This window comes from Camellia sinensis, chromosome 2 (genome assembly GCF_055761805.1).
Source record: "Camellia sinensis isolate YWXY chromosome 2, ASM5576180v1, whole genome shotgun sequence".
NCBI classification, from domain to species: Eukaryota; Viridiplantae; Streptophyta; class Magnoliopsida; order Ericales; family Theaceae; genus Camellia; species Camellia sinensis.
In genome coordinates, this window is record NC_138962.1 from 117,677,206 (window position 1) to 117,691,907 (window position 14,702).

The 14,702-nt window shown below is 36.8% G+C and overlaps 1 protein-coding gene across 1 annotated transcript in view; it reads right to left on the minus strand.

Annotated features, from left to right (window-relative positions):
• The window catches only part of LOC114263499 (mediator of RNA polymerase II transcription subunit 15a), a 45,058-nt gene that overhangs the window by 1,060 nt on the left and 29,296 nt on the right, over positions 1-14,702 (minus strand). Inside the window, exons 7-11 of the mRNA XM_028204035.2 lie at positions 8,985-9,059; positions 7,521-8,846; positions 7,085-7,414; positions 3,385-3,579; positions 3,208-3,296 (exon numbers count right to left, since the gene is read on the minus strand). Of these exons, the coding sequence (XP_028059836.2) occupies positions 3,208-3,296; positions 3,385-3,579; positions 7,085-7,414; positions 7,521-8,846; positions 8,985-9,059 (2,015 nt within the window). The remainder of the gene's footprint in view (positions 1-3,207; positions 3,297-3,384; positions 3,580-7,084; positions 7,415-7,520; positions 8,847-8,984; positions 9,060-14,702) is intronic.

A 14,702-nucleotide genomic window follows, 5' to 3' on the forward strand; every position in this document is an offset into this window, starting at 1 on the left:
AATGGGCATGACATTTTCACATGTTATGTGGAAACCTAATTGAGATTAGTGATAATTAAGTATGCTTTGTGAGCCTAATCATAATTAAGACTACTCATAATTAATTAGGTTAAACAAGATTAGAGTCATTAGTATTTATCTTGATTAATTAAGCTAATTATATGATTAGTTGGTTAGAGGTAGGCAAACACTTCATCTAGGAATGCCAACTGGCATATATCTATATATATAAAAGAGAGACCAGTGTCTCCCAAAGGGTTAGAAACACGAGCACATAAAGAGAAGTGAGAAAATTTTGGTCTAGAGATAAACTAGACCAAGAGGAAAGAAAGAACAAAATGGAAAATCTGGTTTTTGATTCCTACTTTCTTTTGACTTAAATTTGAGGTAAGATTCATTTTCGTCATCTAATTATAACCTTTTAATTGGCTGATTTTGCTTTGGAAATGGATTTGAAATGAAAATTCGAGAAACTTAGGGCTGTGTTTGGTTCTGTTCTCCAAACATATTTCCACTCCTTATTTTGAGTGTCTTGTTTGTTTAGAGTTTTCAAAATTAATTCCACACCCACTTTTGAAAACTCTTTTCAAGGTGGAAAAATTTGGGCTAATCGGTCATCCCCTGACGTCCGGCTAGTCGACTGGAATAGTGCTCTTTTTTTTTTTCTTTTTTTTTTTTTAAACAATTGGCAACTGTTAATCAAGGTGTTTGATTACTTTGGTCTAATGGGCATGACATTTTCACATGTTAAGTGGAAACCTAATTGAGATTAGTGATGATTAAGTATGCTTTGTGAGCCTAATCATGATTAAGAATAGTCATAATTAATTAGGTTAAACAAGATTAGAGACTTAACCTAACGTCATTAGTATTTACCTTGATTAATAAAGCTAATTATATGATTAGTTGGTTAGAAAAAAAAGAGAGTTACTGTGGTTTTGACATAGCTGGAGTTGACCCAGTTATGTTTAATACCCTCTGCAGGACATTAATACAATGATTGGAATTAGAAATGCATGACATGTTATGATTTAAATGCAAGTTAAGCTTCTATAAGCTTTTTATAACCTATGACAATTTGTTAGGAGAAACCCTTGTTTGCCTTCAAATAGTTTCAATGTACCACTATTCATTGGGCTTTGGCTCACCCCTTTTCCCTATGTATGTAGGTATTGACGGTGAGGTTTGATGGCCAACAACTTCAAGCTGTGTATAAGGAGTAAGCATATATGTATTTTATTATTATTATTTATTATTAAGGGTAGTTTAGTCTTTGGTATTCTTAGCGTTTGTTTAGCTGAGATATATATATATATCTCACTTTGTAACCTTATTTTCTATGCTTAATAATACTATCGTTGTTTTCTCTTTTCTTAATTATCATGGTATTAGAGCTCTAGTTGAGAGAGGTCTTGGGTTCAAGTCTCGCTGTTAACATTTGATATTATGTCTCCGTTTGGTTTCTTCCTCTTTGTTTGGTTGTTTACTTCTCCTTCTATTCAGTTCTTTGTTTGTCTCTCCACGATGTACCCAAATGTATTTGCCGTGCCCAGCGTGTATTCGGCTTACCTGGTACATGGTACCTGCACCCGATAAATACCCAATACTCGTATGACACTATTTTTGGAATACTCATGCTGTTAGGACACCTAAAAATGTGTTTTGCCTATTGTATGACTAATTAAAAAAAATTCATCAAAAACCATTCTTTTAATTATTAAAAAAAAAAATAGTATTGGGTGGGGGTTTAGAAGGGACTGATTCGGCACAGACCTAACATTTAGCATAATTTGCAAAAACAAAGTGGTTTCCCTCAGGATTGAACCCAAAACATCAATGTTTGTAGACCAGGTTTTAACCACTTACTAGTGGCCAATGCTCTTTTAATTATTGTGAAAAGGTAATTATAAGTGCATCCTTCGATTTTAAAGTATTTAGGATGGCTTATTTACGCCTTAATTATTTTACTATTCATGTTGAGTATAGACTAAGCTAGTATACATATGGGTGTGTTTGATTGGGGAGATTGGGGGGGGGGATTATTACTGTTCAGATTGCTTATCTGAAGGAGTCCATCGTTTGTTTTTTTTTAGTTCGCCGGACTCCTTATCCCCCATATGGGGGATTATACCATCCTAAGGGGGTGTGAGACAATTTTGGAGGGACTATTTACTGTTGGGATTAGGTAGTAAAATGACCATTTTGACTCTCTACTATTTAATTATGTATTATATTTAGTAAAATTCAATAAAATTTAAATGTCTCAATTTAAAAATAAAATAATTTTATTTAACTTTTTATTGATGTTTTATTTTTTTTTTTTAAATAATTTTTTATAGATATTTTATTGATGTTTTATTTTAAAATTTTGTTTATACTTTATTTAATTTCATTATTTTAATGTTATTAGATGTTTTATTTAATTTCATTGTTTAATTATTATAATTTTTAAAAACAAATTTATTTAAAACTTTAATTAAAAAAATAACATATAATTTTATTGATATTTTATTTATTTTATTTATTTTATTTAAAAAAAATAAATTTATTTAATATTGTAAAAAATAAAATAAAATAAAATTTTATTTAATCTAGCTAAAAATAATTAAAATATTAAAGATATGTTGAATATTGCTATTACTTAGTAAACAATTGAAAAATGATAAACTAGTCTTTTGTTCATTTATCCTATCCAGTCCGTCCAACCAAACATTGGATTCACTAAAAATAGTCCTTTACAAACATCTAATCCTATGAAAAAACAAACATAGGATATATATCCAATCCAATCAAATAGTTTGGGGAATTCACAGTCCCAGAACTCAAGCGTGATGGATTCTAATCCCCCCTTATCCAATTTGTCCGATCAAACACACCCATAAAGGATAAAGGCAGGACCCTAATTATTCAGGTTGAGTATAGACTAAGCTAGTATACATATAAATGATGAAGGTAGGACCCTAATTATTCGTTCTTTCCTTTTCATCTCAAATGTGTCTACTCTCTCTTTTCTTGTCCCCCCCCCCCCCCCCCCCCCTCCTTTATTTTTCATCATTTTCAACACTTTCACCAAAAAAATTTCACTCAAATCTAATAAAAAGTCGTGTGGTAATTGGAGAACTACATTAGGTGCTGCATAAAGTCTTATAAAGAAATGACAAGAATGACTTGAATATGAAGTGAAATCATAATAGCCCATTCTCTTACCTGACTTCTGCTGGCAACTTGTCTAGGAGGACAGGGGAACAAGCTGGATAATTTCTTGGAACAAGCAATCGTAAGGGCAGTATAGGTGACTGAATATCCACAAAGCACAAAGTAATTCAGATGATGAAACATACAATTGATGACAATTTATAGGTAGACAAATGCTTGAAAATGTACCACTGGAGCTGAAGCAGGTTCTGTCTTCATGTTAGGATTGATGGTCATAGCATTAAAAGAGCACTTGACAATGGTTCCTTTACCACCTTCAGTTACAGATGTTGCTGCTGTTGAATTAACTTCACTTATATCAACGACAGTGTCTATCAATTGCTGGTTTATCTCCCTTATTTCTTTCAATAGTGTCCAATTTACCTGCAATATGATGTATTTGTTCTTGTATTGAAAAAATAAAAAAAAATGAAATTCTGATGAAATTTTCATGCATTATTAAGATGGAAGTTGATCAACAGACATATCAACATGGGGTCTCTTTTTGCCCGAGAAATCTATGTAACCAAAACTCTGCTATCTACACTTATAATATACAATACACATATATATAACCAAACAAAACTAACATTTTGTGTCCCAATCAAGTAGGGTTGGCTACATTAATATTTTTTTTCCCGTTCTACTCTATCAAAAGCTATATACTCAGTCAAATTAAATATATTTATATCTTTTAATTGTTTCTATAATTCATATATTTTTTCCCCATTATGGTCTTATAGTTGTTCTATAAAAATTTGCCTTTCAATTTTGTTGGTATTTGTTGATCACATAATATGCCAGATGCACTTCTCCATTTAAGTCAACTAACTTTGATTCTATGAATCACATCATCTCCAATTTTGTTGGTCTTATGGGTGTTCTAGATATATGTATATATATATATTTTAGAGAAAGAAAACAGAGAAGAAGGTTTTATAGATGTATATACCACAACAAGAGTTCAGTCCATTCGTTAGACACAAGTCGACCAACCAGGAGACACCAGTTGACCAACTAGGTTGATTGGAAGCAGTCTAGAGAGCCTTCAGGAGTGCCGACAAACCTATAAGGACAGGCTAGGGCAGTTGACAGGCCTAGAGGAGAGCAGAGAAGGCTTCGGCTACCCTGGTAGAGAGCCAACTGGCCTTCAACTGCGCTGGGTGGGGTTTGACTGACCCAGACAAGGGTTTGGGTGGCTTGGGCAGTCTAGGGTTTGGGTTTGGATTTGGGTGGCCTTCAGCGGAACAAGGTGGCTATGATTGGTGTTAGGTTCCTCCTATTACGGCTTTAATACCATGTAAGTTTAGAGAAAAAAAAGAGATAGGGAATGAGTGAGACCTCATCCCCTTTTATATTAAGAATAAAGCATAATTACAGGAGTGCCATAAGGCATGAATTACGGGCCAGCTCATTACAACCTATTACATCAATCAAGGAATAAAACAACACAGAATAAATTGTGTAAATATAATTTCCTTATTCTAACAAATCCTACTTGGGGGCGTATGCACTAATAACATTTACTATATTCTCTCCAATAACTAGTTTAACTAACATAATCCTAACCTTTACTAATGACTGCCACTACATTTTCCACGAGACCCTTGACAACTATTAGTCCTACCCTATTTTTGTGTCTATCCTTGCCACTATAATCCAGTTTGAACCCAATATCCTCAATTTCCCTAGCTTTCTTATCCGTCCACTTAGTTTCTTGTATGCATGCTATACTAACTCCTCCTAATCATAGCATCTATCAATTTCATAGTTAAAGTTCCTATATTCCATGTGGCTACCCTAAACCTGTAGTCTTGGACTAGCTTCTTTACCTGCGCCTGCCAGAAAAATGTGAAAGCCTTTGCCCATTTTTCACCGCACCCAAGTGTCGATGCAGCACCCTTTGCTCACTTTTCGAAACACCCAGAGGCAGGAGCATTGCGTCACTTGAGGGGAACGACCTAACATTTAATTGATTCAAAGTAGAATTTATTGCCATAAGGGATTCAAGCGGCTTTTTTTATATGTTGGCTGTCGGCTACCTAACACACAACCCTCCTCCTTTACCCGGGCTTGAGATCAGAGGAGTTGTTAACTTCTTACCTATTAAACTGCATGATCATCATTCAAAACAATATTTTCATTGACTTAAGTCTAAATATTTCATATTCATAAGATGTATTTAACATCCAAGTGTGTAGATATATTTTTTCAAGTAATTTAGAAAAAGTGACCCAATCTTTACGATTCATGATTCGAATCCCAATTTGAAAACTATGTTCATGATGTATTGTGACAGTGGTTTGAGATGAAGCTATGGATGTTTCAATCTAAGAGGAATAAATTGATTGCAAATGTTCATAATCTAGATTAGGTTTCCTATGTGTCTAGGTGTATATGTACTCTACTCGTAGATTAAGTGCAACATGTTGGAAAAATTTAAACGAGAAACTATAAAATCAAATGGTTATATGTGATTGCCAAGCTCAATGAGTTGGGGCATGACTAAGCCAACTATTTGTGCTATCTAGTTTTAGTTTTAACAGACAAAATTGAGGCTTATTCTAACATAGATTTCAGCTTCTAAAAACAAATGGTTTCAAATGGAGGAACAATTTGAAAGAAAAAAATGTATAAACTTCAGTTGGAATGTGTCCCACATCGCCTGGAGTTGCCCTATCTATGCTAGTTATAAGGCTTCAATTACCCTCTCCTCAACACCTGGGTTTTAAGGAAAAGTGTGAGTTGGGCTTTTCAATTTGGTATCAGAGCTTGGTTGGGCCTATAATTGGTGTGCCATTTGTCCGGCTACTATATGTTGTGATCCAAAAGGGTGTGTTGAAATGTGTTCCACATCGCCTGGAGTTGCCCCATCTGTGCTAGTTATAAGGCTCTAATTTCCCCCTCCTTAATAACTGGGTTTTAAGGAGAAGTGTGGGCTGGACTTTTCAATTTGGTATCAGAACTTGGTTGGGCCTGTAATTGGTGTGCCGTTTGTCCGGCTACTATATGTTGTGGTTCAAGAGGGTGTGTTGGAATGTGTTTCACATCGCTTGGAGTTGCCTCATCTATGCTAGTTATAAAGCTCTAGTTTCCCTCTCCTTAATACCTGGGTTTTAAGAAGAAGTGCGGGCTGGACTTTTCAATTTGGTATCAAAGCGTGGTTGGGCCTGTAATTGGTGTGCCATGTCCCACACCACATTGCCTGAAGTTGCCCCATCTGTGCTGGTTATAAAGCTCCAGTTTTCCTCTTCTTAATACTTGGGTTTTAAGGAGAAGAGGGGATTGTCGGCACTCAAGGAAGAAGGAAGAAGATGAGACAGTGGCTGGGTAGAGAACAAGGGTTTTTGTGCTCTGGCTTTGATACCAAATTGAAAAGCCCAACCCACACTTCTCCTTAAAACCTAGGCATTAATGAGAGGGAAATTAGAGCCTTATAACTAGCACAGATGGGACAACTCCAGGCGATGTGGGGTACATTCCAACAACTTCATCATTGAATATCAGGCTATCAAAAAGTATATCCATAAAATCGGTATATTAAAGATCATGACAAAGCAATTGTTGAAATGAGATGACTAGAAGAAAGCAGTACATGAGAAGGTTGTAAATCTAATAGAGAAAATTAAAAGGCTACAACTGAGGCTATGGATCTCCACTCTGATAGTAGATGGATAACATTCATGATGAAAAACAAAACTGAGGTAGGAAAAATGACAACATTCAGGATGTACCAATGATAACAAATATGATAGCTTCAGTACATATGTCAGAATTGTTCGAATAGTACACCTGATGTACAATGATTGTGAAAAAAAAGAAAAAGAAGAGAACGAATCATCAATAGCTTCTCATTATGTCAAAAAAATTCTCATAGAATGTACTATACCTCAACCCTAGGCCTCTTGTTATGCGATGTTGCAGTTGACGACTCATCACATCTCTCAGGATCCGTGAACTGTATGAAACTATCAGTTATGCAGCCTGATGCAACAGTGTTTGATGGCATTGCTCTTGCATAGCGTCTCATTTTCATTGTTATAGAATTCCCATCTAGCTTTGCTCCTTGTGAACAAAAATTGGTTACTGGCACCAAATCCTCACCAAAAATTGTTATAGAATTACCTGGTATTGATCCTGCTGTCCTCTCAACCATTCTCACAATTGACTCCATGTCACTAACAGAAGAACTTAATGCTTCGTAAGACATAGATCTCACCTATAATTAACAATGAAATAAAAGTATCATTCATATGAAGATACTGCATATCATGCAAGAAAAAATCAAATGCATCAATGGAAAACTCACAACAGTTTAGACTAACCACTTTGATTAATTGCTGAATAGGCTCCCCAGTAACACTTGGCTCACAAAATTCTGTTGTTGAAACATGATTATGATTTTGATCCAGATCACTCTCTGCAAGCAAGAGTGAGGGTGAAAGCCCAGGAGTGGAAATCACAAAGGTTGTGTCCAGAGCTAGTGCATCAGATGTTTCTTTTGGTTCATTATTTGCAGAATTTGTGATTGGGGAAACAACAAAAGTAAGTCTATTGGAATCTCCTTTAATGGGTAATGGACCCAACGAAGTTGAAGGAGGAGCAACGGACATTGAATTTGAAGACTGCAAACGATTCCCAGAATTTCTAAAAGATGTTTGCAAAATTTTCTGGTCACTTAGTGGGGAACAATGTTGTGGAATTTGAGGGGATGCTGTCTGAAGGAGTTGAGGTAACGACATAGGGGAGAGAGCTTCAGGCTTCACGAAACAAGGGTTATTCACTGAGAGCTTGCCTACAGAATGGTGTTGCAGACAATTCCCTGCTTTAACACCCATTCCTCGTCTCACTTTCATGCTGTTTACTTCATTCATCTGATAAAGCTGTGGACTCTGTTGTGCCAGTAACATTGCAGGCTGCTGGTGGTGCTGAAGCTCTATGTGCTCTTTCTTTTGCATTAATTGCTTTGTCATTTGTCGTTGTTGAAACTGTTGCTTTGCCTGCTGAGCCTTTATCATTTGTGGCTCATTAAGTTGTTTGAGACACTTGTTCTGAAGCATACTAGAATTCATTTCAAGGTGATTAATTTTCTTCCCTGGCATATTACCTCCACTTTGTGACAATGAGCTGCAACTTTGTGAGCTTTCAGCAGGATTTTTTAACAATAAACTAACCAAATTTGCTTGTTCTGAATTAGAATTGGTACGAAGCTGTTGTAAATTGATCATGTTCTGCTGTGAAGTTGGTACCTCAGATGAAATTGTTGAAGCATTTGTCAAGCTTGTCACATTGTTCTTTTCCATAGCTGTTTCATTGTGATGTGAGTTCATTGATTGCAAATGGGGATTAGTTAGGTTTCCATTTGACTGCAGTTTAGCATTTTGAAATTGTGGCTGCAAAGGCTGCTGCAAGGATTGCACATCATGGGTGGGAAATTGTTCTTGCCGCAATGAGGAAATGGACCTTGGGGATCTATGTAGTTGGAGAAGATTATTTATCAATTTCTCATACCCACCCAACTTTCTTTTCACATCTGGTGAGATCTCAGCTTTGGGTATGTGTAGGAAAACAAAGGCTTTATTCCAGAAACTCTTAGTTAATTTAAGCTTCTCATAATCAGCCCTCTTTGGGTGTTGTGGAATAGTATCAATCTGAATAACATAGAGAGAAATGTTTTTCAAAGTTAAATATGATCAACAATCAGAGTTGTCAGAAATGAGAAAGAAGTATGACATATCTGTACTTGGTTGGGAAGACAGTGAACTACAGAGGCAATAATGTTAAAGTACCTGGTGTAATTTTATGGAAATCTTTTCGTACAGTTCTTTCAGTTCAGGTAAATATAAATCCTTCATAGTTTTAATCTGTAAAGAAAACGTGAACACAGTTAATATTATAAGCATCAACTCTTCACTTGGTGAACACTTTTGACTTTTAATCATGCATAGAAATGGAAACTCAATGCACAAAAATCCATAAAGTGACTTCAGGTTAATCAAAACTGATGAACAGCGCATTACTGGTTATTGTTATTGTTATAAGATTTAGATTAGGTAGCCAATTCTGTATGACAAAACAGAGATTGTATAATTGAGATGGGTTGTAATGGGTTTGGTAGACTAGGCTGAGTGTTTGGGTGTTGAAGCTAAAGAATTGGAATTGTTAGAATCGGTAATTATGGTATGAATAGGCTGTGAAGATTTGACAGCTAAGTAGATGGGAAAATGTGTAGACGGATCACTTGAATGGTATAAGGCGAGGTTAGTAGCCAAGGGGTATACTCAAAACTATGGTATAGATTATCTTGAAACATTTGCTTCTGTTGCAAAAATGAATACTGTAAGAATTCTATTATCTTTAGTAGCTTATCGTGGTTGGAGTTTGGAGCAATTTGACGTAAAGAATGCCTTTTCACATGGTGATCTTGATGAAGAAATCTATATGGAGGTTCCTCCAGGATACGAGTCAGAAAAACATAAGGTGTGTAAGTTAAAAAAGGCACTTTATGGCTTAAAACAGTCTCCCAGGACTTGGTTCGGCAGGTTTGCTAGAGTAATGAAAGCTTCGGGTTACAAACAAAGTCAGAATGATCACACATTGTTTGTCAAACATTTTGCTTCAGGGAGAGTTATAGCTCTATTTGTCTATGTGGATGATATAATAGAAACAAGAGATGACTTGCAAGGAATGGAGGCATTGAAAAAGTGTTTATTGCAAGAGTTTAAGGTTAAAGAACTCGGCAGGTTAAAATACTTCCCCCACATTGAAGTGGCTCACTCTCGACATGGGATCTTTATATATCAACAGAAGTATGTACTGGATTTATTAAATGAGACTGGGAAACTAGGGTGTAAACCAATGGAGACACCCATTGAACAGAATCACAAGCTCTGTGAAGCTCCCGAAAATGCGGTGGTGCATAGAGAATCCTATCAGAGATTAGTTGGCAAACTAATCTATCTTTCTCATACCAGACTAGACATAGCCTATGCTGTAGGAGTAGTGAGTCGATTTATGCACAACCCAAAAGAAGTACATCTTCAAGCAGCACATCGAATTCGACAGTACTTAAAAGGTACTCCAGCTGAGGGAGTATTATTTAGAAGAGGCATTGAATTAATATTGGAAGCATACACAGATGCTGATTCTGCCGGATCAGTTGATGATAGAAGATCGACTTCAGGCTATTGCACACTCCTTGGAGGCAACCTTGTAACGTGGAAAAGCAAGAAACAAAAATGCAGTTCCAAGGTTAACCACAGAAACTGAGTTCAAAGCTATGCAGTGGGAGTTTGTGAGCTTCTAAGTCTGAAAATAATTTCGGAAGACTTCAAGATTGCGTGGAAAGGACCAATGAAGGTATATTGTGACAAGAAGTTAGCAATTAATATTGCACATAATCCTATGCAACATGAACGCACCAAGCATGTGGAAGTTGTCAGGCATTTTACAAAGAAGTTGGAAAGTGGACTGATTTGTACCCCATTTGTGTCAACCGAGGGTCAACTTGCAGATGTGTTAACTAAAGGATTGAATGGTTCTGCATTTCAATCTATTGTTAGCAAGCGAGGAATGGAGAATATCCACTCACTAGCTTGAGGGGAAGTGTTAGAATCGGTAATTAGGGTACGAACAGGCTGTGAAGATTTGACAGCTAAGTAGACAGGAAAAATGTGTCTTACAGCTGTGTATATGTCCTATAATTCGAATGTTAATATCCCTGATTTATAGGGATTAGGTCTTAGGAGAGTTTACTTATATACATTAGTTTTTTCCTATATATTTCTGTACATTCTTTGGTTGAATATTAAACAAGAGATTTCTCATATTCCGTCAGGAATCAAAGAAGTTGACTGCTTCATTACACTCTCAGGTTTAAGTACATTGTATGTAGAATCAAATCAGGACACTATGTTTTCCAAATTGCACTAAAATATAGTCCACTTGCCTTGTTTGAGTCCTATTATATTTAGGATTTGATTTAGTTTTAAAAAACAAGCTTTACTGAAAGACCCGTTAGCTGATATGTTCACTAAAGGGCTTAGTAGTAAGGTTTTTCACTACATTGTGTGTAAGTTGGGCATGAGATATATATGTACCAACTTGAGACAAAACGGAATGTAATGTTATGTGTTACTTTTGTACTTTGAGCATTTTAACATAAATATGATTGTAGGAGGTAGAGAACTCTAAGCTACACTCCTCTCTTTTGTCTCACATCGAGCACTCTATCTCTCTCAATATATTCTACTTTATTCTCTCCAAATCTTACTTAAATCCTGTAATTTATAATATTATACTTCTTTTTCATTCTTTTTTTTTTTTTGGTTCCTTTTTTTTTTTCATTTTTTTATATGTGTGAACGCAGCCAATAGTGTGAAATAGAGGGATAGTTATGGAAATTAATAGTTTATAATGTTCATACTTAAAATGTTTGTCCCCTTGAAAGTTGGATTATTATGGAGGACAAAAAATATGAGATAGGGGGAGTAATCATTCAAATGATCATGAAAACTAACCACAACGTATTCAAGTTACAGCATCAAATGGCTTTGGCATGCTTGTTTTGCTTAGTCCCTCTAGTGTAAGAGAAGTTTTAGGCTAGGCATGTCACCTGGTCATCCCTCTTACAAGGGATGTGCTACCCTATGGGAGAAGCATTGAGTTTTATTGTAATATTCTCTTTCTTGGTAATAAAATACATACCTACCAATATATTTATATATATATGGATATCATTCACATAATGAAAATATACAAAAATGATGACACAATGTCTGTCGAAAGTGAATTCAATACAATGGTAGATAATATATTTTTTTATCAACAAAGTGAAAATTAAATTAAAAATATGAAATTAAAGGTACAAGAAATGAAATGCACTGAGAGAGATTTGGAAAGTACAAACTACGCCTACTATTGTTGCTCGCATCTATGCAACCAACCCCTTGGCCTCACGAATTTTATAATTTAAAAAAAATAAAATAAAAATGTTAAGATCTTAACTACACTACACCATAATACTTTGAATCCCCTACAAACTTCAGATCCCCACACCATTACTTGTCACCCACCTCCACACACACCTCCTATTCCTGCTGCTCCACCTCCGCTATAGCTCCTCCTTCGCTAAGTCCAGAAGAGGAACGTCGATCACCTCCCATGGCTGAACACCACCAGAAAAGGGCCCCAAGAAACGCTCCCATGGCCAATCACCTCATATGGCCATGGCCAAAACATCTAAGAAACACCCTAGCCGAAACCTCCCACGGCCGAAACACCCAAGAAGCACCCAGTGAAACCCCAAGAAACACCCATGGCCAAGCACCACCCATCCATGGTCGAACACGAACACCACCCAACCATGGCCAAAAATCTACCATGGCTGAACACCTCCCATGGCCAAACCCCGTCAATCCATAGCCGAAAACCACCCGAAAAGACCCCGCCATGGATGTTTACAATGACCACCCATCTAACAGCAGACCTATGTTACACGGACTTGGGTGTGGGTATCGGGCGTGGGTATCAGGTGCAGGTATCGGGTGCGGGTGTGGGTGCGTATTTGGGGGTTGAGTACTTCAAAACTAAAAATTGAAGATACGTGGATATGGATCCAAATGTGGATACGAGTACCAAGATACGTTAAATAGATATTTTAAAATATGTTTGTTATATAAAGATGAATTAAATAGTTATTTTTTAAATATATTTATTATATGAAGATGAGTTAAAAAAAAGTTGACCCAACAATTTTTTTTATAATAGGATCCATGTTATTGTTGAATAGAGTTTATAAATAGGCCCAAATATTTTATTTATTTATTTGGATCCAACCCATCATGGTTTATTATGATACAAACCAGCCAATAGGCCCAAGCTTTTTATTTATTTTTTTGGGTCTAGCCCATTAGGGTTTGTAATATTAACTAGCCAATAGGCCCAAACTTTTTATTTATTTATTTGGTCCAGCCCATTAGGGTTTGATACAAACAAGCAACAGCCAATCAAACCTTCTCTTCACTTCTCTCTCACACGCACAACAACATGAGATGCAGTCTCTCTCTTCTCCTCTCTTCTCTCTCACACACACACAGAACGATCGAGAGAAATATCAAGGGAAAGAAGGAGATTGTGATAGAGAGAGAAAAGAAAATAGAGAAAGAAAAGGAGATCGAGACAGAGAAGAAGATTCAAAGCCACAAATCAAGATCTTGAACCCATACATCAATGTAAGTATCTCAACCTTCTTCTTCCTTTCTAATTAGTTGTGTCCGAGAGAGAAGAGGCAAATCCGACATAGACCCCACACCCGCACCCGTGTCATGTCATGTCGTGTTGACACGAGTACTTCACCCCAAAGTGCCAAGTCCGTTTAACATAGACCCAGGCAACACCTAAAGCTGGTAGACTCCGAAGGCAAAAACACCACCCATCCATAGCTGAACATGAACACTATCCATGGCCGAACACCACAAACACCCGAGGCCGATAACTGTTAAAATAGCATATTATTAGTTGGGTTAATATTCGATTGTAATTATTCTATGCCTTAGGCCTCCCTTGTAATTATTGATCTTCATTAATATAAAAAGAGGATGATATCACAATCATTCTCTAATCTTGGCATTCTCTAAAATTATCATGGTATCAGAGCCCAATCCTAAAACCTAAACCCATCTACCCATACAATTCCTGTTACCCACCTAAGCCACTAGCCATCAACCAGAGACAACCCACGCAGCTAGCTCAAGCCGATTCCATCTAGAGGGGTTTCGGCTCAAGCCGAGAAGGACCCAGGTTGTTTCGCGGTGGATTGATGTTTGTCTAGGGTTCGAAACTCACCTGGGTTGGTCGAAATCCTCACCGTAGGCATTCTGGTCTCTTGTTGGTCTTTGCTGATAGGCCTCCTAGCCTAGTCGACCACTGCTGAAGGCTTGCCTCGCCTGGCCAATTGCCACGGACAGTCTCTCTACCCCAACCAACAACCCTATGCCTTTTCTAGCTTCATGTAACAGCTTGTAGTATCGTCTATCTGATCGTCTCACTTTGGTCTATCTGTTTCATGCGACAACCTCTGGTCTTTCTTTTTCTTTAAACACTAGTTTCTGTCTTATGTTTCTTCGTTTCTTGTTTTTTAGTTTAAAAAAAAAAAAAAAAAAAAATCTCTCCATGAGTTCTTAATTCTTTATGCTTTCATAGTAGTAGTTGTGTCTTTCCTTCCACCACCATCTTCGGGTTTGTGATTGGCACTAATTTTGTTAATGGTTTGGTAACACAATATCCATGGCAGATTCCACCCGTGTGTCCACTGCTTCTCAGACACCTAGGAGTGAGAGTTCCATTCTACCTACTACTATGACTGATAACCCCAACCCTAGTCTTAAATCACCACCTCTCCATTTGATGGTCAGAACTATCTAGCGTGGTCGCAGAGTTTGACTATTTTTTTGAAGAGCAGAGGGAAGATAGGGCATGTTGATGGCAGGATACAACCACCCCGCACC